This window comes from Convolutriloba macropyga, chromosome 10, assembly GCF_964194025.1.
Source record: "Convolutriloba macropyga chromosome 10, txConMacr16.3, whole genome shotgun sequence".
NCBI lineage: Eukaryota > Metazoa > Xenacoelomorpha > Acoela > Convolutidae > Convolutriloba > Convolutriloba macropyga.
Window position 1 is genome coordinate 2,357,996 of NC_134477.1, and position 27,913 is coordinate 2,385,908.

The window sequence follows — 27,913 nt, forward strand, 5'->3', positions numbered from 1 at the left end:
AAAAAAACTTATTGTCCCCTCGAGGCATCATTTATTGTATATACTGGCTTCCGTTGAAGGCTAATGAATTTAATGGCGTTGATAATACGTGTTTTCCCGCAATTTTCGTGCGTCTAATGTATTTGTTTATATTTGTTGATTTTTTGAAATTATATTGATAAAAAAGGTTTTCCCATTGCTCCTGAAAAATTAATTTAAAATTGAAGAGTGTTTAGTGAAAAGTTCATTTTTTTAATGCCTTCGACCCTTTTGTCGCTCAATTTTTTTTCCTGAATTCGCTGTTTTTGTTCTTTAGGTAGCCGTAAATTGCTCACAGATCTCATAGGCTTGTAATTGAGGACTGAATGAATGATGTTGCTCGAAACATTCAGTATATAGCGAATAGGTTCCTTTCGTCAAATTTAACTTCTATTCATCAATCAGATGTCCCATCGAATTTCGTGTATTTCAAGAAATAACATATATATTGATATTATGTGCCACTGTTGTTTCGTTTTTCTGAACGTTTATTGAATGGCCATTTTTTGCGTTTCTTTTTCTCTTCCTTCAGAACAATCGCGTAATAACAGATCCCAATGGTTTTTAAATGTGGCCCAAGTAAACTTATTTAATCTTTCAGCATAAATCCTTCAACTGAAATAGCAGAAATAACAACTGAATTAAAAATACATATTCAGATGATAGGTATTGATTTTAATGGTAGCAAAGGTTTGTGTTTTCGCAAATCGTTTGTAATTTTTTGAGTTTCTCTTTAGTTTGTTTCTATGGCATAGTCTGACCACAGACGGGTGCTTTTGGTTTTGTAATGACTTTTTAGTAATTTATCAAGGATTTTTTTATTAAAAACCAATGTTTTTTAAGATTTTTGAATTTTCTTGGTGCAAAAAATGTTGATTAATTTTTAAGTTTCGCCTCACTGTTCGTTCTTTTTGTCGGCTTGTTACCTAGTCTCGTTAAGAAAACTTTTCATCTGCTGTATAGTTAGTAAAAGGTAAACTTGTGTAGTTAAGGTTTTATCTGACTGCATTTTGACGTTGTTACCAGGTGCTTTTAAATTTAGATATTCATTTTTTGCCGCCAAAATTTTGTTGGTGCTATTTTTTTTCTAGTCTCTTCAATGTCAGGTCACGTTGGTGCTGTAATGAAGCATGGCATTAGTAATTCAATTAGTAGATAGAATGTGTAACGATTGTTTTAAACTCAAACATCTATTTTTGTTATCTCTTGATTTGGTTGACATTTTAGTCAAAAATGTAGATGAGCTCGGGTCGGAACATCATGTGCGAACGCACATTAACGAGCCGCCTTGTTTTGACCTTTGTTTAACAATTCACATTATGCTCTTTCGTATTAATTAGTAGTGAATATTACGCCCATGTTACGATAGTAAACTAATAAATATTATCAATTTTGGCCACATTCAACACGATAGACACGAAAGAATAATAATATCAAATATTGGTCACCATTTCTGTCTATAAAACATGTATGTTCCAAAAGTTGAGCTACTGATAAATTTGTCTGCGATAGCATCAGAACTTGATGCCAAAATATACATTCCATTACTATATTATGAGATAATAGAACTGGAACTTTTCAATAGACATCTGTTATCAGCATGTTATGTTATTTGTCACAAAATGAACAAAAAGCAAGAAACGGCAGAACATTGTATACCTGATCCCGCCTTCGCTAGGGTCTGATCACTATTTTCGTTTTGATTATGTATCTAGTAGACAGAGCGTTCATCAAATACTAGCACGAAAATCAAGACATGTAGAAAATTAACTAGCAGACATGTAGTAAACATCAGTACAAAAGGGGTGTGCAAAATAATTGTGATTGTAGCATCCTGTGTAACGTTTAAAAGCCAAACCAATAATATTCCAAATTCAAAACACTTCAAAGTTGATGTATTAAATATTTACAAGCCCTTAGAATTTTGCCTTCAGAATTTCTCGAGAAATTGCCAAAGACAGTAGCTTCCTTTAAAAAAATTCTCGTCAAAAAGCATTATCAATTGCACTTCTATCTTACTTATTTGACAATATCTAAAATTTCCTTCAAGAAAATTAATTTTATCAACGCACAGAAAATTGCAGCTATTTCAGAAATGGCGAAAAAAATTATCGTGTTTGTTGCAGCTGCTTTGGTGGCAATCAGTGTTGTTTGTGCATTGATAGCTTGTGGAACAGATGGGTATCACTATGACGTTGGCAAACTCAACACCACGCTTTCTTTCGGACTATGGAAGATATGCGTTAATGACGAATGTCTTAAATACAGTAATTGTTTTTGAGCAGGGTGGGTGGTGGAGGGTTGGTGCTGTGTGTGTGTGTGGGGGGGGGGGGGGGGGGCTGATTTATTCGAATTTGCGCTCGTTCGTGTATAACTTTCAGCACCTATACATTGCTTCTGCGTAACAATGTGGGAACAGCACAAGGCTAATCCAGCCAGTTGTCAGCTACGGTGTCCCACTTTTACACCCCTATTCATTTAACCCTCTATCTTTTAACCCCTCTATCTTTTAACCCCTCTATCTTTTAACCCCTCTATCTTTTAACCCCTCTATCATTTCACCCCGATTTTAATCTTTCTATAAAATAAGGATTATTAAATTAGCAATATAATCATTTGGCCATGCCTTGCGGGCCATGGCCATGCCTTAGCGGCCCGTGGGACTTGATATGAAACTATCACAACCGATCGTGGGATTAATTTATCCACTGCTTAATTATGACAAAACATGCCTTTAATGTCGACTGCTATTTGGCGGGATGCTATTTGGGGGTTAAATGCTAGGTGGTTAAATGAATAGGGGTGAAAAGACGCAGAACCAAAAGCTACATTTTCTATTAATATATATTATTTTTTATGGCCACATTTCTGTCGAGATAACTTTCCACATATGAAAAACCAAAGAAAAAAGAAATGTCCTGTTATTATTTAAATCTAGTGGGACTTTTAAGAGGGTCAGACAAAGTTTTTAAACTGAATACCGACAAGCGAGTTATCAATTTCTCCCAACGTCTGTTCATTATTTTCCAACATTCTACAAATAACGAAAGTGCCTCTTATTAGCAATCAACTCATTTCAACGCTGCTGATTTGCTGTTAGAGATCCCTGACAGCAGAACTTAGCATCGACGAAATACGTTTTTCTTTAATAAAAATAGTATAAAAAATGTTGCAAAAACCTTTATTGTTTACATATTTTCCCCGAATAACACTTTTTGCCTATAGCTTCTTTTCACCAAACAGTCTCATTGTTCAACTGGTAAACGACTCATTGATCAGCTGATAAATGACAGGAAATTAAACAAAACAAAACATTACAGACTAACGACGGGTGAACTGCTCTCAAACGACAGGCGAGCGGTTGGCGTCAGTAGCTAGCTACGGTTTAGTGAGGCTAGCTTTAGCTTAATTGAAGGGGCATGAGGTGAGCGCAGCGGGGTGGGGGCAACGGTGGGAACGGGGGGCTTTGCTTTGGCTGCACGGGGCCACGTCTTTACGGCCTGAGCGATGTAAAGGGTTAGGGATTGGGTGGGAGGGGTTTGAAGTGAGCAGGGGGGAGGGGGATGTGGGAGAAGGGGGTGTCAAAATCTAAGAACCACCCTTCACACCATGAGTATACGTCTGTCGCCAAAACAGTTTCTGTGAATCTCACAATTAGAGACTAGCGAGTTGAAAGGCTCTAAGAAAACTTAATGCCCTCTGCGTGCTACCTGTTTATCCCGTTTTTGAGGACGAAAAGTCGAATGGTTCAGACAAAAAATCGGTCAGCGAAAAATCGCATTACAAAAAGAACGACCAAAGGACTAATATAATTGCTGCAAACTTCATTTGAGAGCAATTAAACACCAATTATCTGGAGGTGAAAAAGGAACAAAAACTAACGTCGGACAATTTCCTCTCAAGGACCGTCGAGTGCGACAAGTTAACGATATTGAATCATACCTACAAAACTTCCCTTAGGATTGATACGCAAAACTTTTTTGATAAAATTTCGGTCAAACAATTAGATAGACTAGGCGTGTTTAGTAATTGTAATAGTACGGTTGAGGGTAATGCTAAAACCTACCGCAAAACCCGTAGCAAAAGATAAATTTATAAATGCTCGTTTCTCCGCCAATTTCCGTTCCCCGTCAAATCGTTTATATGAATGTCGGGAGTATTGCTTACTTTTGAAGCGAGTTCCATGTAAACAACATAGCCGGCAGATTGCCGGAATAGCTGCGAAAGAATAGACCTCCCTGCCATATAATAGAGATAGAAACAGATACAGATCTAAATTGAAAAAAAAAATCGACGCCGCTCAGAAAACTAGGCTAAAAACATTCAGCGATAAATAAATAAAGCTTGTTAAAATTAATTCCACAGAAGCCTCTTATTAGGGACCTTTACTGCACATATGAATTCCTTTGACCTTAAACAAATTTAATTTAAACTTAAGTTTCAAAGTGCAAAAGTCATTTTATTGAGTGAGGTAAGTCACGTATGATCAAAATCTAATCACGCAAATAACCTAAAAACTTTCGCTAAAGCGAGTGAGAAATGACGTCAAGCGCGCAAATGCCGTTAGTGAGAGGAAAAAGTAATTCAGAAAATTTGACTTTTTCAGCTTTGCTGTGTGAACAAATGTAAAACGAAAAAAGAGCGTCAGACGACGAAACAAAAAAAAACCAAGAGCACCGCAATATAGCTACGCTCAGCTTACAGCTTCGCAGCTATAAAAACAAAGCAAGTTATTGTTTTTCTAACTATTTCATTCATTTGAAAGGCAGCGACAAACATTTAACAGCTACAGATTTTTGCTTGGATATATGCATTTAATTGTTTTTTTTAAAAAATGGCAATTTTCTGAATCCAAAAAACAAAACGTAATTCATACGCTAACAACTAACAGTAGCAGAAACATCGTATAGCTGGAGTTTTTCTATAAATTTGGGTAATGTATAGTGAGGAGTCATTTTGAAAATATCCTGAAAATGCAAAATTGTCGGCTTTTGAAAGAATTATTGATTCGAATCAAGACTTTTTTATGTTTTCCTGACACCTGAACTTCTTATTATCTTCCGCTGTAGTACTGACGTTATCAACAGAAGAATTTTAAAGGCCTTTAATCAATTAAAAGTTCCTTTCTCAAGTAGCCAAAAATTGAAAACTTATCCTCCATAATCGATTTATTTTGTTTCTCAAAGCATGGGCTGAAAAAGAGGTACAAATGGACAGGTGGATGAGGATAGACGGGGTGTGATAAGGAGGGCTTGGTGGTAATGAGTTGGGGGTTTCAAACTAAGAACACCTTTCACACTATGATTTGTCTCCTCAAAAAAGTTTCGGTTAACCGCATGAGTAGAGACTATTAATGAGTAAGGCTCTAAGAGAGCTGCTCAGCCAACTAGCTCAGAAAACCGCATCCCTTCAACAGTAAATTTAGAATTTACTTTTCCTAGTTTTTCAATGATCAACTTTTGTTTATGACTTGTTGGTTGTAGCAGAAGCATACTTATCAAGCGCATATGTTAAATACGAGGTTGATAGTGAGCTCAAGAAGTTTATATACAAACAAAATGACAACTGGTCTTTATCCATATTGAAATGCGAAAAAATGAAAGTTTTCTTAGCATCCCACCCTCTGATGTTTTAGATTTCACAGCGAATGACACCTCCATCGTCGAAACAAGAATAATACTGGCCCGGTGTTTCTTTGTGGCTGACTACGTTGCTGGAACAACAGCTTTCTTTATCCTTTTGGGTTGCATCGCCACTAGCGACTATAGAGTTGACCTGGTTGCCATTATCGCTTCAGTAATTCACGGTTTGTGGAATTTTATTACTCAAATTAGCAGCACTTTGGGGAGTAATGTGATTTAGCACAACTGTACTAATCAGCAACTGGTTTATAAGCCTAATAATTAAGACAAAATTAGCTATAAAGAAAGTAAGGAACATAACCGACTAACGTCGGAGCGAATTGCTCTCAAACGGCCGGCGAGCGGTTGGCTTTGTCAGTAGCTAGCTACGTTTTAGCGAGGCTAGCTCTAGCTTAATTGAAGGGGTGTGACGAGGTGAGCGCAGCAGGGGGGGGGGGGGGTCAACCTCTAAGAACCCTTCACGCCATTAGTACAAGTCTTCAAAACAGTGTCTGTGAATCGCACACTTTGAGACTAGTGAGCTGAAAAGCTCTAAGAGAACTTAATGCCGCTGGGCGCTACCTGTTTGTCCCGTTTTTGAGCACGATAAGTCAAATGGGTCAGACGAAAAATCGGTCAAGCGTAAAATCGCATTAAAAAAGACCAACAGGACTAATCTAATCAAGACTAAAAATGGATACTACCCTAAGTATACTCCTGTTACTTGATGAGAGGAAAGAGCGCCTAGTAACAATACTAAAATGCATTACTGATGGAAACTACGAATGATTAGAACAAAGTTGGGCTTTATGGGCTTTTCGGTTTTCTCATTACTCTGTTCATTTTCGATTGCTCTGCTGACGATATATTCGAGTCAGTAAAAAAATCGGCCCGTTAAATAGCTGACTGAGAAGATGAGAACATTGTTTCCCGAAAAAAAATAAGTAGTTTCTTCATCTATAGCTTTTGCTAAACTCACTGGATTTTTATTATAAATTTAATAATATTCTCTCTAATCGACCAGACCGTTGACGACAAAAAGAAGAATGAAATTTAGTAACATAGCCGGCTAATTGCCGGAAAATATCCACCGTTCACTCGCTTGACGCATATCGGGACAGAAACAGAAAAGATAGAAATTAAAACAAAATTCCAAGTGTCAAAAAGCATTCTCATTTAAAGTGCACTTTCAGTTAGATTCTAAAATTACATTCAGTTCAGCTTAACTGAAGAAACATAGCCGGCAGATTGCCGGAAAACAGCCGCGATAGACGCTTGTGGCCTTCCATGAATTGAAACAACTAAAGAAATAAGACACAAATCGACCACCTGTCCTTTAATAGACCACTAGACTTTTTGGGTTAGATTCGGACTGTCAATCTTTTGACACATATGGTCTATAAGGAAAAAACCCTAAAAGAGGCTTTTAAAAATTGATATTCAAAGTCAAAAACTCAAGACTAATACTCAAGAATTATGGCATATAAGTTTGGCACGACTTAGATGTACGCTATTGATCGATCTTTAACTAGTAAATGTTCATATAATTTAAGGTTCATTAAGTGAGTTCCGAAGTCATTTTTGTTCGAGTGAGGTAAGTCACGCAATTGACCTAAAAGTAGAAACGACGTCACGCACACAAATTTTATCTACAAAGCAGTAGAAGTCTGGAGTCATTGCAATAGTCAACTCCAAGAAGTCAGGTCGTAAGAAACATTGATTGAGAGGACGAATTAAAAAGACTACGATGTCCCCAATAATAGCCGCTATCGCTTCGCGGCTGTTAATAATATGGAATATTATTGCACGCTAGCGACCGCTCCAATGGACTTTGATTACCTAATGCCCTATGACTATGACCGGGTTCTATCGGTTAGCACCGATTCTTTTGATTTTGCAATGTTGGCCCTGGGTGTATTCATTACATGCGTAATTGCATGCGTGAAAGAATTTAAAATCAATTCAGTTGAAACAGTGCGTGAAGCAAGTCAGGAGCCAAACCTGAAAATCGCGACGTATGTAAAACGAAAAACGATCAAAAGTAAAACCGAATTGAATAAACATAGCGTAACAATTCCTCAATTACAATTCCAATAACTGAAGGAATTAATCGAACTGCTTGAACTGGGACAACATTTTCCAGCATCAACAAACTGTCACTAAAACATACGACATTAAACGCGCAAAAGTAAAAAAAAATTAAAAACGTTTAGTTTTCCGAAAAGTTATTCTGTAAAAATCACTGATATTAACATACTCCCATACAACTATTGACAATACGCATTCTTAGAACACCATAAAACGACCTTGCCGAAAGCGATGGGAGACAAAAAAGCACAAGAACAAAATTTGCAAAAAATCAGAATCTTTTTAAAAGTTAGTGGCCTTACAAAACATTTTCCAGCATCAACAAACTGTCACTAAAGCATACGACATTAAACGCGCAAAAGTCGAAAAAAATTTAAAACGTTTAGTTTTCCGAAAAGTTATTCTGTAAAAATCACTGATATTAACATACTCCCATACAACTATTGACAATACGCAATCTTAGAATACCATAAAACGACCTTGCCGAAAGCGATGGGAGACAAAAAAGCACAAAAACAAAATTGGCAAAAAATCAGAATCTTTTTAAAAGTTAGTGGCCTTACAGAAAACAACATAACCGACAAAACATCGGAAGAATTGCTCCCGAACTACTAGTGGGATCTCTAATCAATTGCAGCCTGCTTCAGTCGGAGGGAGGGGGTGCCTAAATGTGACTAAGAAGTTCAATAGAGCGCTTCAAATAACAATATTAGAGGTTAACATGTACAACTAAGATTTAAAGTGAAAAATAGCATCAGTTTTGGCGCACTTTTCATTTGACTTTCAGTATTAAATTGCCGCTAATTGAGCTCAGCTGCTTGAAATTGTGATTGAGAGAGAATTTTACATCACGCGAAACGCAAAAATTCAAGGGCTTAAAAGTCACTCGAAAAGTCAAAACGGTTAAGCTAAAATTTTGCATAAAAAAGACACACGTTTACAATAATTGCTTCTCTACGATAGCAATTAAAAAACATACTCAAAACAAAATCAGCTAAGCATACAATTTGAGCATAAAAATGTCCTTTTACTCCCGTGAGTTGAAAAAGGACGAAGAGAGCACCAAATAAAGACGAGATTCAAAAAACCGCAAAGATTTAAAAAACAATTGGTATAGAAGTCATCAAAAAAAGCTAACAACTGAAACTGATATTTTTTTAAAATCAGTTCCAGTAGAAGGGCAATAAGAACTTATTTTTTAGAATAAACAAAAAGCAGCCAATTAATACGCACATTTCCCTATCCTATTTTGCAATTTCCAGAGGAACGTTACCGGTAGAATGAACAAGATATTTTAGAAATTAACGATTTCTCGACATACTAAAAATACACTCTCGAAAAGCACGTCAATTTGGTTTTTCATCAGAAACCCCTTCGCTCGGATTAACGACTGAATCATATGCCACTCGGCTTATCAGGGCCTTGTGATGGCTTATTTAGAGACAGACTTAATTTCAGAATAAGAGCAATTTAAATTTAGGTCACAAAAAATTACTTCTAGTTAAATTAATTAACAGCATTATCGATACAGAGCGTTCATCAGATTCATTACATTATCTTATGAAAAAAATCAATGAAGGAAACCATCGTAATTTTGAATGTTTTAGTTATTCTGCTCATAGCTGCCAACCTGTGCCAGACCTTGGCCTATCAGTGTTATAACATTCCGGATGTTCTTAATATTCATGATATTTTTGGTGTACAAGGACAACACTATGGCTACTCTACTATAATTCCCTGGATTGGAGTGTTGCCCGCCCTTGTTGGCTCGCTCATGGCCCTTTCAACTACGACGACCGGGAGCAAGATTCGTGAAAAATTTTACGAAAAACTTTAATAACATAACTGTATCACTTTGTATACGTTGCGTAAAAACTGCAGTCCATTTGAAAAACAATCCGAACAACATTTCCAAGGGAAGAGGCGGGATTTTTCGGACTACTCAAATATTTAACATAATCGACTAACTTCGGATGAATTGCTCTCGAACGACTGCTGTGGGCCTGTTTCACAGGGGGATTTATAGGTAGCTTGTAGGGTGACGGAGGCACTAGCTCATTAAGCCGCATCAAATGTAGCTGTTAAATACGCCACTGTAAAGATTCGAATAGAAAAAAAAGAAACCGTGCCACTAATTCAGTTTTGCTGCTAGAATTCTGAATCAGAAAATAGTTCAATTCGGGCATAATTTTAAAAACAGAATGTAAAAATCAATCAAATTGTCAACAGTTAAGCCAAATGTTTGCTCAAAAACGAAACACACGACTATAATAATTGCTGCGAAAAGAATCAACAATAATCTTCGTTCGAGAGCAATTAAAACCTACAACTATTTTGATCTGAGCTCTGATTTCATCTAGTTGTTTGGAAAATTACTCCAAAGCTTTTTCTCAAATCGATCCCCACGATTTTCAATCCGAAATTGAACTTAATCCGGTATATTGAACAACTTATCAATTTATTCAGACATTGACGAATTTAAAATTTTGTGTAGTTTTTCTCCATCTTCATCTGAAATACATAACTGCAAAATTCACAGAAAAGAACCATAATTAAGCTAATATAGACCAAGACAAACGATTCGAAGAAATTGAAGAATTACCCGTAATTTTAAGAAAAAAAGCATCACTCATTATAACCTGAACGCAGTTATAGGCGGCGTAAACGGATTTTTATTCACTTTTCAAAAATGAATAAAAATCCGTTTGATATATGGCTTCGAAAAGCCAAATGATACATGGCTTCAAAAGTCAGCTCCCGTGACCAACGGATAAAAGCCCACATTTTAAACCATGCAAAACTGTATTGATGAAAATATAATATCTGGTCATGTTGAATAAAAAAACATACCCGGCAGATTGCCGGAAAATAGCCGCCGTTGATTCCAATAAGCATGATTGGGATTGAAAAAATAGAAGATATTGAAAAAAAAACAGATTTTTGTACAAAAACATTTTTAAGTCCGATTTATTCTGATGGCATTTCGTAGTTGAACATAACGTATTTCTGTTTCTTAGAGAGAGGCTACAGGGGCTACTATCAACACCAATAAGCATTAGAGGTGGTAACTAAGACTTATAGGATCGACGTTCAAATAGCGGGCATCTAAAGTTGGGCTTTATGGGTTTATCCCGTTTCTATTTCTGACTTCAATTTTTTATACCGACTCTGTTCATTTTGAATTGCTTTGCTGAGCAACTGATGTTCAAAATCACTTTTAGCAGAATGAGAGAAGAGAGAAACTAGCCTAGAGAAGTCAAAAAGATATCACGCAAAATGTTGAAAAAGCGGCAAAATGAGGTAAAGCGAAAAATTTTTTTATTCGACGAAGTAAAAAAAAAACGAGCGCTATAATAGCCGGCTGAGAAGATGAGGGCGGCTATTAAAAAGCCTATTAAATTTGGCCATTCTAGTTTTCCAGCTTTGTTAGTACTTAAATCATATAGAAAAATGAAAGTGCAAAATTAAAAAAAAGTTTCCACGTTTTGCAGTGAAAAAATGTCCAAAACCATTTTTGTCTGAGGAGTTCTGTCATGTAACCCATCTGAAAGTTTCGTTTGCCAGTAATGATCGTTTAAATCAGAAAAAGACGAAAATATTCAAAAATTTTAAAAACAATAGCAAATTGTAACAAAATCTTAAATCTTCGCTAAAATTCGTAATACTAATATCTTCAGAACCATTTCATTGTCTCAGGAGAATATCCAGCATCCATATTTCAAGCCTTAAATAGTTTCACTGGCTCAAAGATTCTTCAACTTTGATTAAAAAAATTTCGAAAATTTGAAAAAAATTTTATTATATCAAAAACAAATTGCTATAACTCGAGTCATTAAAAACTTGATAACCATTCCATTAACTCTACAAACTATACACAATCTTATTATCAGACCTCGGAGGAGGTTCCTGGTGCGGAAAAAAATCGAAAAATTAAAAAATTGCTTGAAAAATATATTTTTTAAAATAATTGCTTAAATTCGTGATATTAAAATCATGAAAAACATTCCATTACATCTAGAAACTATGCAGTAACCTATTATCAAACCCTAGAGGAGTTTCCTAGGCTCTTGAAGCTGAAGAAACCTAAAAATGACGAAAATTTTCAAAAAGGATGTCCAATAAAATTTTTTCAGTAACTTATTATTAACCTCCCAAGCAGGTTTTCTGGCCCCTGGGTCTGAAAAAACTTGAATATTGACAATAAATGTCAGAAATTGAAAAAAAATTGCAAGTTTTGTGAAAAAAAAATGCTAAAATTCGTTAAGTTAAATTGTTGAAAGTCATTCAATTACTACCAAAAGCTGTGCAGCCAGCTATTTTCAAACCCAGAAGGAGATTCCTTGACACCTACGGCTCAAAAATGACAAAAATTCTCAAAGCTTGAAAAAAATTGTGAACATTATTAAAAATTTACGTGTTTTTGTTTGGATAACCAAAACATATAGCTCTTTGAAAGGTCATAAAAAGTACTTATGTCTTGTAAAAGACCATTATCAACTTCAACCAGCCTCAATTTGAGACTGGTCCAACAAAAAATTTGAAAAATGACGAAAACACGAAAAAATGCAACATTTTGGGCTCAAAAACTCATAAAACTGACATTTTAACCTTAAACTACGGCCTTCCCGGTAGCTTCTTCACAATAAGCACTTTATGGACTACTAAACGCCCGCTACTAAACGCCAGCGGGCATTAATGAAACTTAATGCCCGTTGGGCACTACCTGTTTATCCAATTTTTAAGGACGGAAAATCAAATGGGTCAGACGAAAAATCGGTCAAGCCAAAAATCGCATTAAAAAATGACCAACAGGACTAATATAATTGCTACAACAAATTTCATTTGAGAGCAATTAATAACTGAAAATTACACTGGAGCCCTATAAAAGTCAGTAAGAAAGCATAAACCATAAAACAATAGAAGTTCAACGGAATTGAAAAATTTCAACTTATCTTGTTGAACTTATCTTATAGTTATTATATGTCGGAGAAATCTTCGATTTAATGAGTTCAACCACTTGCAAAAAATAAAAGAGACAGAATTCAAAATAAAGATAAAAGAGACAGAATTCAAAAACAATAGCAAACTATATTTCAACAAAACCTAGGTACAACAATTTTCAATTTTAAAAAATCATTTTGTAATAGCATTTGAGGATCCTTAAAAACTGCAAAGTTAAAAAAATGAGAAAATATCTTGAAAAATTTTAAAAAATCAACCGATTATAGCAACCAGTTGTAATTTGTGAGAAAAAAAGAAGCCATAAACCAGAGAACTGAGGCTTTGGTTACAATGTAAAAAAACATCAGATTAATTCTGAAATTACAAAATAAAGTTAAATTGTGAAACAAATAGAAAATAAAGTAGAACAACACCATTATTTCATTTTTGGGCCTTGACGGATCGAAAGAAGCGTTGAGCTATCCTTCAGCCAAAATGGAAGGCATTAAAACAAAATCAGGCCTCGGACACTTAAACCTTGATTCAAAAATTTGAAAATTTGCAAAAATAGAAATTATGCAACAATTTTTATAGAACTTCAACATTTAACGCCAATTAAAATGACGTACGAACAGGTTGAATTTGTAAATCCCCGATGTTCCACGAAAAGGTCTATTTTAATAACATAGCCGGCAGATTGCAGGAAAATAGCCGCGATAGACGCTTGTGGCCTTCCATGAATTGAAACAACTAAAGATATGATAGACAGACCGACCAACAGTCCTTTAATACACGACTAGACTTTTTGGGTTCGATTCGAATGGTCAATTTTATGTCACATACAGTCTATAAGGAAAAAGTCCTAAAAGAGCTATTGATATTCGAAATGAAAAACTGAAGAATAATACTCAAGAATTATGGTATATAAGTTTGGCACTACTTAGATGCGCGCTATTGATCTTTAACTAGTAAATGTTCATAAAATTTAAAGTTATATAGTTGTTTTTTAAAAAATAAACAAAAATAAAAAAAAGTGAAGAAAGAAAAGCATTGTTCCTAAAAATAAGTTTAAAAATAAATTCAAAAAGCCAACAAAAAACCTAAAGAGAAATTGAGTCGATTTCGTCATTGAATCATATGATTGAGTCTGCAAAAACACTAATATATTATGCGCTAACATATTGTAAACATAAACCGACTGACGTCGGAAAAATTGCTCTCGGATGACACGCGGGACAATTTAATTCAAGGGCTGTAGCCTAGATAAAATTGTTCTTTATAAGTGTGAAATCATCAGCCGAAGTTAGGGTTTGAAACCCGACCTTATGAGTCCGTCACCTCGACTGAGGTATTAACAACTCGGCTATTAGGTCATCGTCACTATCAATCGGTTTTGTTGGAACAACAAAATTTTATTTCGGAGTGAGAGCAACTGAAAACACTCGAAAATCAAGAAGACATGCGTAAAGTCACTAGGGATGTCAGAGATTATTCAAAAATGAAGCGCAAAATTGGTCAAGCCAGAAATCTGTATAAAAAAAACCTTTACAATAATTGCTTCTCACTCGAGAGCAATTACAAACATACCCGGCAGATTGCCGGAAAATAGCCGCCGTTGATTCCAATAAGCATGATTGGGATTGAACGAATAGAATATATTGAAAAAAAAAAATTTGTACAAAAATATTTTTTAAGTCCGATTTATTATGATGGCATTTCGTAGTTGAACATACTTCTGTTTCTTAGAGAGAGGCTACAGGGGCTACTATCAACACCAATAAGCATTAGAGGTGGTAACTAAGACTTATAGGATCGACGTTCAAATAGCGGGCATCTAAAATTGGGCTTTATGGGTTTATCCCGTTTCTATTTCTGACTTCAATTTTTTATACCGACTCTTCATTTTGAATTGCTTTGCTTAGCAACTGATGTTCAAATTCACTTTTAGCAGAATGAGAGAAGAGAGAAACTAGCCTAGAGAAGTCAAAAAGATTTCACGCAAAATGTCGAAAAAGCGGCAAAATGGTAAAGCGAAAAAAAGTTTGACGAAGAAAAAAATACGAGCGCAATAATAGCCGGCTGAGAAGATGAGGGCGGCTATTAAACACTAATATATTATGCCGAGAAATAACCTAAGGAAAAATTGAGTCGATTTTGTCATTGAACGGCATGATTGGGTCCGCAAAAACACTAATATAAGACACAGAAATCACATAAAGCGGCTAAAAGGGGTTAGGCCAAAACGACGACTGAACACGCAATACTTCTGGTTTAAAGAGCTTTTACAGAATTTTTTAAACCAGAAGAACCAATACTCTTCAAGTCTAAATACCACGATGAGACAAATAATAGCCTCGCTATAGCTTCAAAGCCACTAAAATGATAAGTAAGAAAACGACTACAATAATTGCCTCTAACTTCGTTGTGAGCAACTATACAACCCGAAGAAATTTAATACTCCACTTCAGGCTGTAAAAAATAAAGCGACTAAATAATACCCGTTTGATTATCTGAAGCAGCTACTAAAAACAAAAAAAGCTAAAATGTAAAAGTAGCTGAAAAAGTTTGAAGCCAAATTTCGCCAAAAAATACACTAATTAAACGCGGCGCTTATAGAGAAAACTTATCTCTCAAAAAAATTGTTGACTACAGCAGTTCTAATCAACATCTGCGCTAAGGTCACAACGCGAGATTGGATATTAGGCGAGAACTCGATTAAGCTAAAGGAATATTTGCATCGCATTAAGCCATTTTTTTTCACTCGAAAGTTTGCGGAAATTAGGCGAATAATAATTGAACATTCGAAAACGGTACTTAATAATCCGCTATAAGGTCATATGTCCCTAAAATTTGTCTTCATCGTTATAGTTTCCACACCATCAACTCTTTTGTATGTACAATTGTTAGAGACACTTGACAACACTATAGCGGCGATTGGATTTTGAGACACCGTATTTCAGTGCTCTAATTAGTATTCGCCTAATTTCCCAAACTTAAAGTCGAAAACTTTGCTTAATGACTGCAAAAATGCCGTTTGCCTAATCGAGTTTCCGCCTGATATCCTACGCCCCGTCAAAACTGCACCGGAAGAAGTACTTCTGGTTAAAAAACCAGATGTTCCTATCCGAATTTTAAGCAAATAGAGACAACCGCAATATAGACACGCTCCTCTCAGAGCTTCAACAATAACCGTTCTAATTTTACCATCCTCTGACAGTCATATTACTTGTTAAACTCGGTAGAACGAACCTTAAACCCTCGATTGCCCCGATGACTGCCTGTACAACGTGAGGACTTGTCTCGAATATGTTTGGCCACATTAGGTTGAGCAAATGAGTCAGCGCATCTTCACACCCAAATCCATTCACACCCAGAGACAGGTGCTGGATTGTTGCAGAGGCAATCTGTCTGTGTACAAGGTCCCTAAAAATGAATACTTTTAGGGTCCATACAATTATAAACATCAGCTTAGTGGCTCTAGAGCGTATAACAGAATTTGGGTTTCGAGTGGGGGGGGGGGGGGGGGGGGGGCTACATTGGTAAATCTTACTCAGCACTTTGCACTCATACTAATTGCCAGCTCCTAGAGCATGCTCAAAAAAATAAAAACATACCCGGCAGATTGCCGGAAAATAGCCGCCGTTGATTCCAATAAGCATGATTGGGATCGAAAGAATAGAAGATATTGAAAAAAGATTTCTGTACAAAAACATTTTTTAAGTCCGATTTATTTTGATGGCATTTCGTAGTTGAAAATAACGTACTTCTGTTTCTTAGAGAGAGTCTACAGGGGCTACTATCAATACCAATAAGCATAAGAGATGGTAACTAAGACTTATAGGAATGACGTTCAAATAGCGGGCATCTAAATTTGGGCTTTATGGGTTTATCCCGTTTCTACTTCTGACTTCAATTTTTTATACTAACTCTGTTCATTTTGAATTACTTTGCTGAGCAACTGATGTTCAAAATCACTTTTAGCAGAATAAGAGAAGAGAGAAACTAGCCTAGAGAAGTCAAAAAGATATCACGCAAAATGTTGAAAAAGCGGCAAAATGAGGTAAAGCGAAACATTTTTTTTATTCGACGAAGTAAAAAAAAACATAGCAGGACAAGGCCTGAAATACAATCCAAGGAATTGAATGAAAAAAAGCCAATTTATTTGACCAGCAGATCAATTGAACAATTCCAGCCAAAAAGACAATCTCAAAAGTTGAGAAAGTAAAAGAATGAAATGAACTAAACAAAAAAATAATTATTGCTAAACATTTGAAGCTTTTAACCTGCAGGCCATATACATGACACAATTCGATATACTCATTAACTCACGCAAAAGCCTTGAAACGGATCAATTTGCCACAAAAGGTAAATAAACTTGAGAAATATAACAAATGCTTCAAAATATTGAAAATGAAAATTGAAAAATTTACTGAAATATGGCTGGAAAAATGTTCGAAACCATTTTTATTGTCTTCTGGAGTTCTGTCTTGTAACAAGTTGGCACTATTTAATGTTTCGTTGGCCAGTAAAGATCGCTAAACTCAGAAAATGGCAAGAAATTTAAAATAAATTTAAATCAAAAATTTTAATGCAAGCTCTATTAAAAAAAATTGCTTACAATTGCAATGTTAAAAAAACTGAAAACTATTTTATTGCTACTAGAAATTATGCAGTAACATACTAGCAAACCATAAAGGAGGTTCCCTGGCCACTGAGGAAAAATAATAAAATTTCAGAAATTGAAAAAATTGCAATTTGAAAATCGATAGAATTTGTAGAAGTAAAATCTTGAAAAACATTCCCCACACCACCAGCAACTATGCAGTAACTTATTATCAAAAATTAGAGCAGATTCATTTACAGTTTAGGTTAGAGAAGCCTAAAAAATCACAAAAAAACTTTAAAATTGAAAAAAATAGCAAGTTTAGTAAAAAAAAACATATTGGTAAAATTTGTGATATTAAAATATTTTCAATAAACCAATAAAACCATTCCAAGGCCAATAAAAAATTTTCAACAAACTAAAGTATTAGCAAACCCTAGATGAGGTTTTTCGCCACTGGGGCTAGAAAACTTGAATAATGACAATAAATGTTAGAAACTTCGAAAAAAAACTGCAATTTTTAGCAAAAAAATTGTTAAAATTTTTGAAGTAAAAATTTTGAAAACCATTCCTCTACCAATAGAAACATTATAACGACCTATTATTTAGCCCCACAAGAGGTTTCTTGACTCCAACGGCTGAAACAACTCAAAAACGCCAAAAATTTTCAAAAACTTGAAAAAATGGTAAAAATTGGTATAAATTACCGTGTTTATGTTTGGAGTAGCAAGACATATAGCTCTTAAAATGGCCATAAAAAGGAAGTTAGTCTTGCAAAAACCCTTTATCGACTTTTACAAACCTCAATTTTAGGCTGATCCAACAAAAAATCCAACAAATGACGAAAAAAGCGAAAAATTGCATTATTTTGGGCTTTAAAACTTCTTAAAATGACCTTTTCACCTTAAATTACGGCCTTCCCAGTAGCTTCACCGCTCTAAGTACTTGAAGGACAACTAAAATCGGCTACGGGCTTCTAATGAAACTTGATGCCCGCTGAGCGTTACCTGTTTATCCCGTTTTGAAAGCTCAAAATCACGAAAAAAGGTGTGAAAACATCTTACAAAAATAAAAAAACATAGCAAGACAAGTCCTGAAATACAATCCAAATAATTGAATGACAAACAGACCTAATGTACCTGATCAGCAGATCAATTGAACAATCCCAACCATAAAGACAAAATCTCAAAAGTTGAGAACCCAAAAGAATCAAACAAACTAAACAAAAAAAATAATCAATGCAAAAACTCTTGAAGCTTTTAACCTGAAGGCCATAAATGACACAATTCAAAATTATCATTACTCCACGCACAAGCTTTGAAAGAGATTATTTTGCCACTAAAGGCAGATAAACGAGAGATATGACAAATGCTTCAAAAAAAACAGAAAAGCAAAATTTAAAGAAAGTTTCTAAATATCGCAGGAAAAAAGTTAAAGAACAATTTTTTTATCTCTGGAATTCTGTCAAGTAGCACATCTGCAAGACTTAGAAAAGCTTCGTGGGACAGTAAAGGTCGTTAAACTCAGAAAATTACAAAGAATTCTGAACAATTAAAAAAAAATAAAATTTTCACAAAATCTTGCTAAAAACAAAATCTTGCTAAAAACGGACACTATCCATTATCCCTACTGCAATCCTTGAATAGCTTAACTGGCTCAAAAAGGTCCACAAAACTGTAACATAATATTTTTCAGAAAATTGAAAAAAAAATCAATTTTATCAAGATATTGCTGATATTCGTGTTATTAATGTATTGATAACCATTCCATTACCTCTTTATTAATGTATTGATAACCAGTCCATTACCTCTATCAGCTATGCAGTAACTGAGCATTGCAAGTTTTATTTTAAAAACCTGCAAGTTTTATTTTAAATTGCAAGTTTTATTTTAAAAACCTGCAAGTTTTATTTTAAATTGCAAGTTTTATTTTAAAAACCTGCTAAAATTTGTGATATTAAAAAATTGATAACAATATCATTGCCACTAAAAACTATGCAGCAGCATACTTGCAAACCTTATAGGAGGTTCCCTGACCAGTGAGAAAAAAATCTAAATTTACAGAAATTACAAAAAAATTGCAATTTTTCTTTTAAAAAATTGTTAAATTCTAAATACTAAAATCTTAAAACACATTCCCCATTACAAATAAAACTATGTAGCAAACTATTATCAAAAACTAGAGGAGATGCTTTGGCCATTGAGGTTAGAGAAACCCGAAAATTGAGAAGAATTTTCAAAAACTTGAAAAAAATTCTATCAAAAAACTGCTAAAATTTGTGATGTTAAAATGTTGAAGACCACTCCACTACCACTAGAAATTATTCAATAACCTATTAATATAACCAAGAGGAGGCATCTTGACACCAAAAACCTTGGGCTGAAAAACCTCAAAAAATGACAAAAATTGTCAAAAACCTTAAAAAATTTGTTAAGAAATTGTATAAATTTGCGCGTTTACGTTTGGAGTACCAAAACATCTAGCTCTTAAAATGGCCATAAAACGTAAATACCTCACGCCAAACACCATTATGAAGCTTCACAACGCTCAAATTCAGACTGGTCCAACAAAAAATTGGAAAAATGACAAAAAAAATGCGAAAATTTGCAACATTTTGGGCTCAAAGACTCCTAAAAATGACCTTATAACCTTGAATTACGGCCTTCCCAGTAGCTTCAAATATCTAAACACTTGAAGGACAACTAAACGCGGCTAAGGGCCTCTAATGAAACTTGATGCCTGCTGAGCTTTACCTGATTATCCCGTTGAAAGCTCAAAATCACGAAAAAAAAAGGTGTGAAAACATCTTACAAAAATAAAAAAACATAGCAGGACAAGTCCTGAAATACAATCCAAATAATTGAATGACAAACAGACCTAATGTACCTGATCAGCAGATCAATTGAACAATCCCAACCATAAAAACAAAATCTCAAAAGTTGAGAACCCAAAAGAATCAAACAAACTAAACAAAAAAAATAATCAATGCAAAAACTCTTGAAGCTTTTAACCTGAAGGCCATAAATGACACAATTCAAAATTATCATTACTCCACGCACAAGCTTTGAAAAAGATTATTTTGCCACTAAAGGCAGATAAACTCGAGAGATATGACAAATGCTTCAAAAAAAACAGAAAAGCAAAATTTAAAGAAAGTTTCTAAATATCGCAGGAAAAAAGTTAAAGAACAATTTTTTTATCTCTGGAATTCTGTCAAGTAGCACATCTGCAAGACTTAGAAAAGCTTCGTGGGACAGTAAAGGTCGTTAAACTCAGAAAATTACAAAGAATTCTAAACAATTAAAAAAAAATAAAATTTTCACAAAATCTTGCTAAAAACAAAATCTTGCTAAAAACGGACACTATCCATTATCCCTACTGCAATCCTTGAATAGCTTAACTGGCTCAAAAAGGTCCACAAAACTAACATAATATTTTTCAGAAAATTGAAAAAAAAATCAATTTTATCAAGATATTGCTGATATTCGTGTTATTAATGTATTGATAACCATTCCATTACCTCTTTATTAATGTATTGATAACCAGTCCATTACCTCTATCAGCTATGCAGTAACTGAGCATTGCAAGTTTTATTTTAAAAACCTGCAAGTTTTATTTTAAATTGCAAGTTTTATTTTAAAAACCTGCAAGTTTTATTTTAAATTGCAAGTTTTATTTTAAAAACCTGCTAAAATTTGGGATATTAAAAAATTGATAACAATATCATTGCCACTAAAAACTATGCAGCAGCATAGTTGCAAACCTTATAGGAGGTTCCCTGACCAGTGAGAAAAAAATCTAAATTTACAGAAATTACAAAAAAATTGCAATTTTTCTTTTAAAAAATTGTTAAATTCTAAATACTAAAATCTTAAAACACATTCCCCATTACAAATAAAACTATGTAGCAAACTATTATCAAAAAACTAGAGGAGATGCTTTGGCCATTGAGGTTAGAGAAACCCGAAAATTGAGAAGAATTTTCAAAAACTTGAAAAAAATTCTATCAAAAAACTGCTAAAATTTGTGATGTTAAAATGTTGAAGACCACTCCACTACCACTAGAAATTATTCAATAACCTATTAATATAACCAAGAGGAGGCATCTTGACACCAAAAACCTTGGGCTGAAAAACCTCAAAAAATGACAAAAATTGTCAAAAACCTTAAAAAATTTGTTAAGAAATTGTATAAATTTACGGCCTTCCCAGTAGCTTCAAATATCTAAACACTTGAAGGACAACTAAACGCGGCTAAGGGCCTCTAATGAAACTTGATGCCTGCTGAGCTTTACCTGTTTATCCCGTTGAAAGCTCAAAATCACGAAAAAAAGGTGTGAAAACATCTTACAAAAATAAAAAAACATAGCTGGACAAGTCCTGAAATACAATCCAAATAATCGAATGACAAACAGACCTAATGTACCTGATCAGCAGATCAATTGAACAATCGCAACCATAAAGACAAAATCTCAAAAGTTGAGAACCCAAAAGAATCAAACAAACTAAACAAAAAAAATAATCAATGCAAAAACTCTTGAAGCTTTTAACCTGAAGGCCATAAATGACACAATTCAAAATTATCATTACTCCACGCACAAGCTTTGAAAAAGATTATTTTGCCACTAAAGGCAGATAAACTCGAGAGATATGACAAATGCTTCAAAAAAAAACAGAAAAGCAAAATTTAAAGAAAGTTTCTAAATATCGCAGGAAAAAAGTTAAAGAACAATTTTTTTATCTCTGGAATTCTGTCAAGTAGCACATCTGCAAGACTTAGAAAAGCTTCGTGGGACAGTAAAGGTCGTTAAACTCAGAAAATTACAAAGAATTCTAAACAATTAAAAAAAAATAAAATTTTCACAAAATCTTGCTAAAAACAAAATCTTGCTAAAACGGACACTATCCATTATCCCTACTGCAATCCTTGAACAGCTTAACTGGCTCAAAAAGGTCCACAAAACTGTAACATAATATTTTTCAGAAAATTGAAAAAATGAATGCTCAAAGTCATGAAAAGATGTGAAAACATCTTACAAAAATAAAAAAACATAGCAGGACAAGTCCTGACGTACAATTCAAAGAATTTTCATTGACTAAACAGGAAAACTAGACCTAGAATGGTTTATGAGTGAATTCAGAAAACCATTTTTAAAAAAATGAGATAAAAAAAAATAAGAAAAAAACAGAAAATCAATATCGAAATGCCGCATGTGAACAGAAAAACCCCCAGCGAGAAATGAAAATTCATTCAAATAAAAAACTAGGCCCAGAATGAGCTGAGCTGTGAATGGATTGGGAAAACCATTTAGAAAAAAATCCAATCCAAAAAATCGAAAAAACAGTAAAAATCGGAGTGAAATTGCCGCATGTGAACAAAAAACCACTACCGAGAAACCGAATTTTTGTTCAAACACCGTTTTCTCACTCTACTTTAAAATTAGAGCAAAGAAAATTCACGCCGCAAAACCGCTCGCTTTTTCGCTCCATTTCCTGTTTCAGCGTGACCAAAATCACTACTCCATCAAAAATCATGAAAATGTGTGAACAGATCTTAAAAAAAACATAGCAGGACAAGTCCTGGCCTACAATTCAAAGAATTTTCATTGACTAAACAGAAAACTAGACCTAGAACGGACTATGAATGGATTGGAAAAATCAATTAGAAAAAAATCCTATCCAAAAAATCGAAAAAACAGTAAAAATCAAAGTGAAATTGCCGCATGTGAACAAAAAATCACTACCGATAAAGCGAATTTTTGTTCAAACACCATATTCTCACTCTACTTTAAAATTAGAGCGAAAAAATTTCACGCCGCAAAACCACTCGCTTTTTCGCTCCATTTCCTGTTTCGGCGTGACCAAAATCACTACTCCAATTTGACTTCAAAAATCATGAAAATGTGTGAACAGATCTTAAAAAAAAAAGACAGCGCCCCAATACAATTCAAATTCTTTGAATTGTAAAAAAAGACAGAGCACCAATACAATCCAATTCTTGGATTGTAAAAAGACAGAGCACCAATACAATCCAATTCTTGGATTGTAATAGGAGCGCTATAATAGCCGGCTGAGAAGATGAGGGCGGCTATTAATCAGAACTATTTGCATTGTAGTAATGACCCTTATTATAGAACTAATGCAGTGAGTTGTAACATAATATAGCAGAAAATTGCAACCTAGAGAAAAAGAAGGCAAAATGAAAAGGGAGACAGGGCTAAGGAAAGTGAACGATCAAAACTGCAATTTTTCGGAGATCGGGCTAACTTATGATAGGTTTCTTTCGCACTGCTTTGTAAATTTCAGATATTTTCAGTTTCTGTCCCCCACCCAAACGGAAAAGATCCTAAACTGCATGTTACAAATTGACGTAATATCAACTTATGCAAAATTAAATTACACAAAAAATTGGAAAGGTACCTTTCCATGAGTGCGTCTTCGAGTAGTGGCGTGACTGCATAGATGTAGTCCTTGGCCATTTCTCCGATGTATTCGAACATGAATGAGAGAGACTTCAACACTCCATTCTGTACATTCAACTCAGGAACTCTGAAACACAAAAAGACCATAGTCACTAAGTTTCTATCGCGGTTCTCCTTTTGTTCAACCGGATCCATTTGACTCCCTTACTTCAAATTATCCTTCCGCTCTTACGTCATTTTACCCCTTAAAATTTTCACACCAAAACCTTTGCCGCAAACCCCAAGCATCCATAACTTTTAAGGCTAATTTTACCAAAACAAAAGTGGTTAAAAGGATAAAAATTAATAGAAGTGAAAAGCCGGGAACCCCGTGCGCCCATAAATAAAGAGGCGCGCTAATAATTTCTGAACCCTGCCTTGAACCAAATTAAGGCCCTTAACACCGTACAATAACAGATGGATTCAAAACAGTATAGCTCCAATTGATCTCGTTTTGGCTTTGCTATGTTTATTTTTGAATTAAACGTAGTCAAAAATTGAACTTATTCAAAATAAGCGAGCTTCATTTCAGTCACAGGATTTTCATCGTACAACAAAATTGCTTTAAAGATTAATTAAATCAAAAGCTATCACAATAAGCTTACCAAAAAAGCCGCTTAGCTTAACTAATGCTTTAACAGTTACAGCACAGGTATACGTTACAAAACGCTTATAGCAGGCGCTGTGAAAGACAGTAAGTATATGTACCAATTGCATAAAGACTAGTCTGTAGTAATTGTCCTTGTGAACTGAAACAAAAACGCACAGTATCTCAATTGATACGCCACTTAATGATGTTTTTACTGACAATGGCAGCAGGTGGCGTAACATAAACATGCTTCAAGCTACGAGCAACAATTTTGCTTCTTTTTTGATGCATATTGCATCTCATTGCCGAAAATTTGAAGATGCAAGTTTCTTGGATGTCCATAAAACAAGAAAAATGGTACTAACATTTTTCAAATAGTTTCATAAGTATGAAAAATCTGTGGTAAGTATAAACGCAGGCAATAGACTGAAATCTATGAATAATTATTGAGATTTCCTGCTTCTAAATACATTTACAGAGAAATATAGGCTAGAATAATTAAAAAATTAAAACGAAGCCGGCAATTGCCCGCATAGCTGCAAAATAGACTTGGGTGCAAAACAGAAACAAATACAGATATAAAAGGAAAAAGTTATCGACGCCACTCAAAAATAACAATGTAAAAAAAATTTAGCCAAAATAACGCTTGTTAAAATTCATTCCTCAGAAGCCTTTTTATCAGCAACGTATATTATTTATAACATAGCTGGCAGATTGCCAGAAAATAGCCGCAGTAGCTTTGTAGATCTGCAGTCTCAAAAAACAGTAACATACCCGGCAGATTGCCGGAAAATAGCCGCCGTTGATTGCAATAAGCATGATTGGGATTGAACGAATAGAATATATTGAAAAATATTTTGTACAAAAACATTTTTTAAGTCCGATTTATTTTGATGGCATTTCGCAGTTGAACATACTTCCGTTTCTTAGAGAGAAGCTACAGGGGCTACTATCAATACCAATAAGCATAAGAGATGGTAACTAAGACTTATAGGAACGACGTTCAAATAGCGGGCATCTAAAATTGGGCTTTATGGGTTTATCCCGTGTCTATTTCTGACTTCAATTTTTTATACCGACTCTGTTCATTTTGAATTGCTTTGCTTAGCAACTGATGTTCAAATTCACTTTTAGCAGAATGAGAGAAGAGAGAAACTAGCCTAGAGAAGTCAAAAAGATTTCACGCAAAATGTGGAAAAAGCGGCAAAATGGTAAAGCGAAAAAAAGTTTGACGAAGTAAAAAAAAAATACGAGCGCAATAATAGCCGGCTGAGAAGATGAGGGCGGCTATTAAAAAACGACAAACCAAAAAAAATCGTCTTTTCATTGAAGGCTGATATGTTATATTTTGATTAAAAATCTGTATAAGTTTTTGCTGCCTCTATTAGCTGCTCTCAAATAACTTTCATTTAGAATGACACACACCTATATGACCTTATCTCCTTGAATTAATTTTAAAAAAAGTCGATTTCAAAGTGAGGAAGTCATTTTTGAGAGTGAGGTAAGTCCAGTGTGACCAAAAATTTAATCACGCGAATGAACAAAAAACTAGCTCCACTAAGAGTGAAAAATGACGTCACACACGCACTTCAGTTGAAACTGCATGAACGAATGAACAAAAAGCAGATTTGAAGTGCATATGGTCGTAACAAAAATCGCGACGACGAAATAAAAAAAAACCAAGAGAAGGCCAATAATAGCCCCAGCTATCGCTGTGCGGCTATTAATAAGTTCCTTCGACTTCCAAAAGAAACTTAAGCTCGAAAGTGCAGAAGTAATTTTATTGCCTGAGGTAAGTCACGTATGCTCATAATCTAATCATAAGAATGACCTAAACGTAAACCGACTAACGTCGGAAAAATTGCTCTCGAATGACAGGCGGGTCGTAAATTTTTCTTTACGGGTGCCAAAACATCATTAGACGGGAGGGCTCGAACCCTGAACTCCTGAGTCCGATTCCATCACCTCGAAATTAACCACTCCGCTATCAGGGCTTTCTCAACAATCGGTTTTGTTTGAACAGCAAACTTTAATTTGGAGAGAGCAATTGAAATTACTCAAAAATCAAAACGTGCGTGAAAAAATCACTTGACAAATAAAAGATTATGCTAGAGAGAAACCCAAAAAACGGCTCTCATTCGAGAGCAATTAAACATTTTTACTAGGGACAATGAGAAAAAAATTGGACTTTTTTAGCTAAGCTGTGCGAACAAATGTAAAAGGAAAACAGAGCGCCACGACAAAAAAAGACCAGGAATCCCGCAAAGTAGCCACGCTCAGCTTGCAACTTCGCAACTGCAAAAAAATCATAGTAGTTCAGAAAATTAATCCCAAAGCTGGCGTCGGAACTATTTATACCGGTGAAACCCTCTATCGACAAATTATAATTTCTCCGATATGTCTCCAAAAAAACATACACAGCAGATTGCCGGAAAATATTCGCCGTTGATTCCCATAATCACAATTGGGATTGAATGAAGCGAAAGAAATTAACATACCCAGCAGATTGCCGGAAAATAGCCGCCGTTGATTCCCATAACCAAGATTGGGATTGAAAGAAAAAAACTACTGAAAAAATGATTCTTATACAAACAATTTCATAGTGCGAACTATTTTGATGTCCTTTTGGAGCTGAACGTACTTATGTTTCGAATTGAGACCACACAGGGGCTAGTATCTATACCAATAAGCCTTAGAGATGGTAACTAAGAACAAAGTTCGAGTAACGGGCACCTAAAATTGTGCTTTATGGGTTTATCCCGTTTCGATTTCTGATTTCGTTTTTTGATACTGACTCGGTTCACTTTGAATTGCTTTGCTGAGCAACTGCTGTCTAAAAAGACTTTTTAGCAGAATGAGAGAACAGTCAAACTAGCCTAGAGAAGTCGAAAAGCTTTAATGCAAAATGTTGAACAAGCTAAGAACTAAGGTAAAGCGAAAAATTTTCATTCGACGAAGTTAAAAAACATAGCAGAAAAATTCCTGACGTACAATTCACAGAATTTTCATTGACTAAAAAAAGATGAGACCTAGTAGGGACCATGAGTGAATTGGGAAAACCATTCTTAAAAATACAGATAAAAAAAACAAAAAAAAAACAGAAAACCAAAGTTAAAATGCGCATGTGAACAAACAACCACCAGCCAAAAAGGGACATTTGGTTTTAAAAAAACTAGGTCTAGAATGAACTATGAATGGATTGGGCAATCAATAAAGAAAAAATCCGATCTAAAAATCATTAAAAAGCAAAGTGAAATTGACACATGTGAACAAAAAGTCACTAGCGAGAAAGCGGATTTTTGTTAGAACACCGCTTTCTCACTCTACTTTAAAATTAGAGCAAAAAAATTCACGACGCCAAACCACTACTGCTTCGGTGTGACCAAAATCACTACTTCAATTTGACTTAAAAAATCATGAAAATGTGTGAACAGATCTTAAAAAAGACAGCGCCCCAATACAATTCAAATTCTTTGAATTGTAAAAAAAAATAGGAGCGCTATAATAGCCAGCTGAGAGGCTGAGGCGGCTATTAAACACAGGACCCATTAAAGTAGCGCGAGCCATCTCAAACAGTGAAGGCATCCAACTAT

At 34.7% G+C, this 27,913-nt stretch overlaps 2 protein-coding genes across 3 annotated transcripts in view; one reads left to right on the plus strand and one right to left on the minus strand.

Moving 5' to 3' along the window:
• The window catches only part of LOC142348354 (splicing factor 3B subunit 1-like), a 55,180-nt gene that overhangs the window by 4,875 nt on the left and 22,392 nt on the right, over positions 1-27,913 (minus strand). For both annotated transcript variants that reach the window (XM_075399669.1, XM_075399671.1), the window contains 2 exons: positions 23,691-23,819; positions 15,918-16,091 (listed from right to left, as the gene is read on the minus strand). In XM_075399669.1, the coding sequence (XP_075255784.1) occupies positions 15,918-16,091; positions 23,691-23,819 (303 nt within the window). The remainder of the gene's footprint in view (positions 1-15,917; positions 16,092-23,690; positions 23,820-27,913) is intronic.
• Positions 1,522-10,229, plus strand: LOC142348193 (uncharacterized). Its single transcript, XM_075399439.1, has 3 exons — positions 1,522-2,285; positions 5,654-5,824; positions 9,335-10,229. Exons 1-3 carry the CDS (start codon positions 2,114-2,116, stop codon positions 9,562-9,564), a joined length of 573 nt encoding a protein of 190 aa, XP_075255554.1. The 5' UTR covers positions 1,522-2,113; the 3' UTR covers positions 9,565-10,229.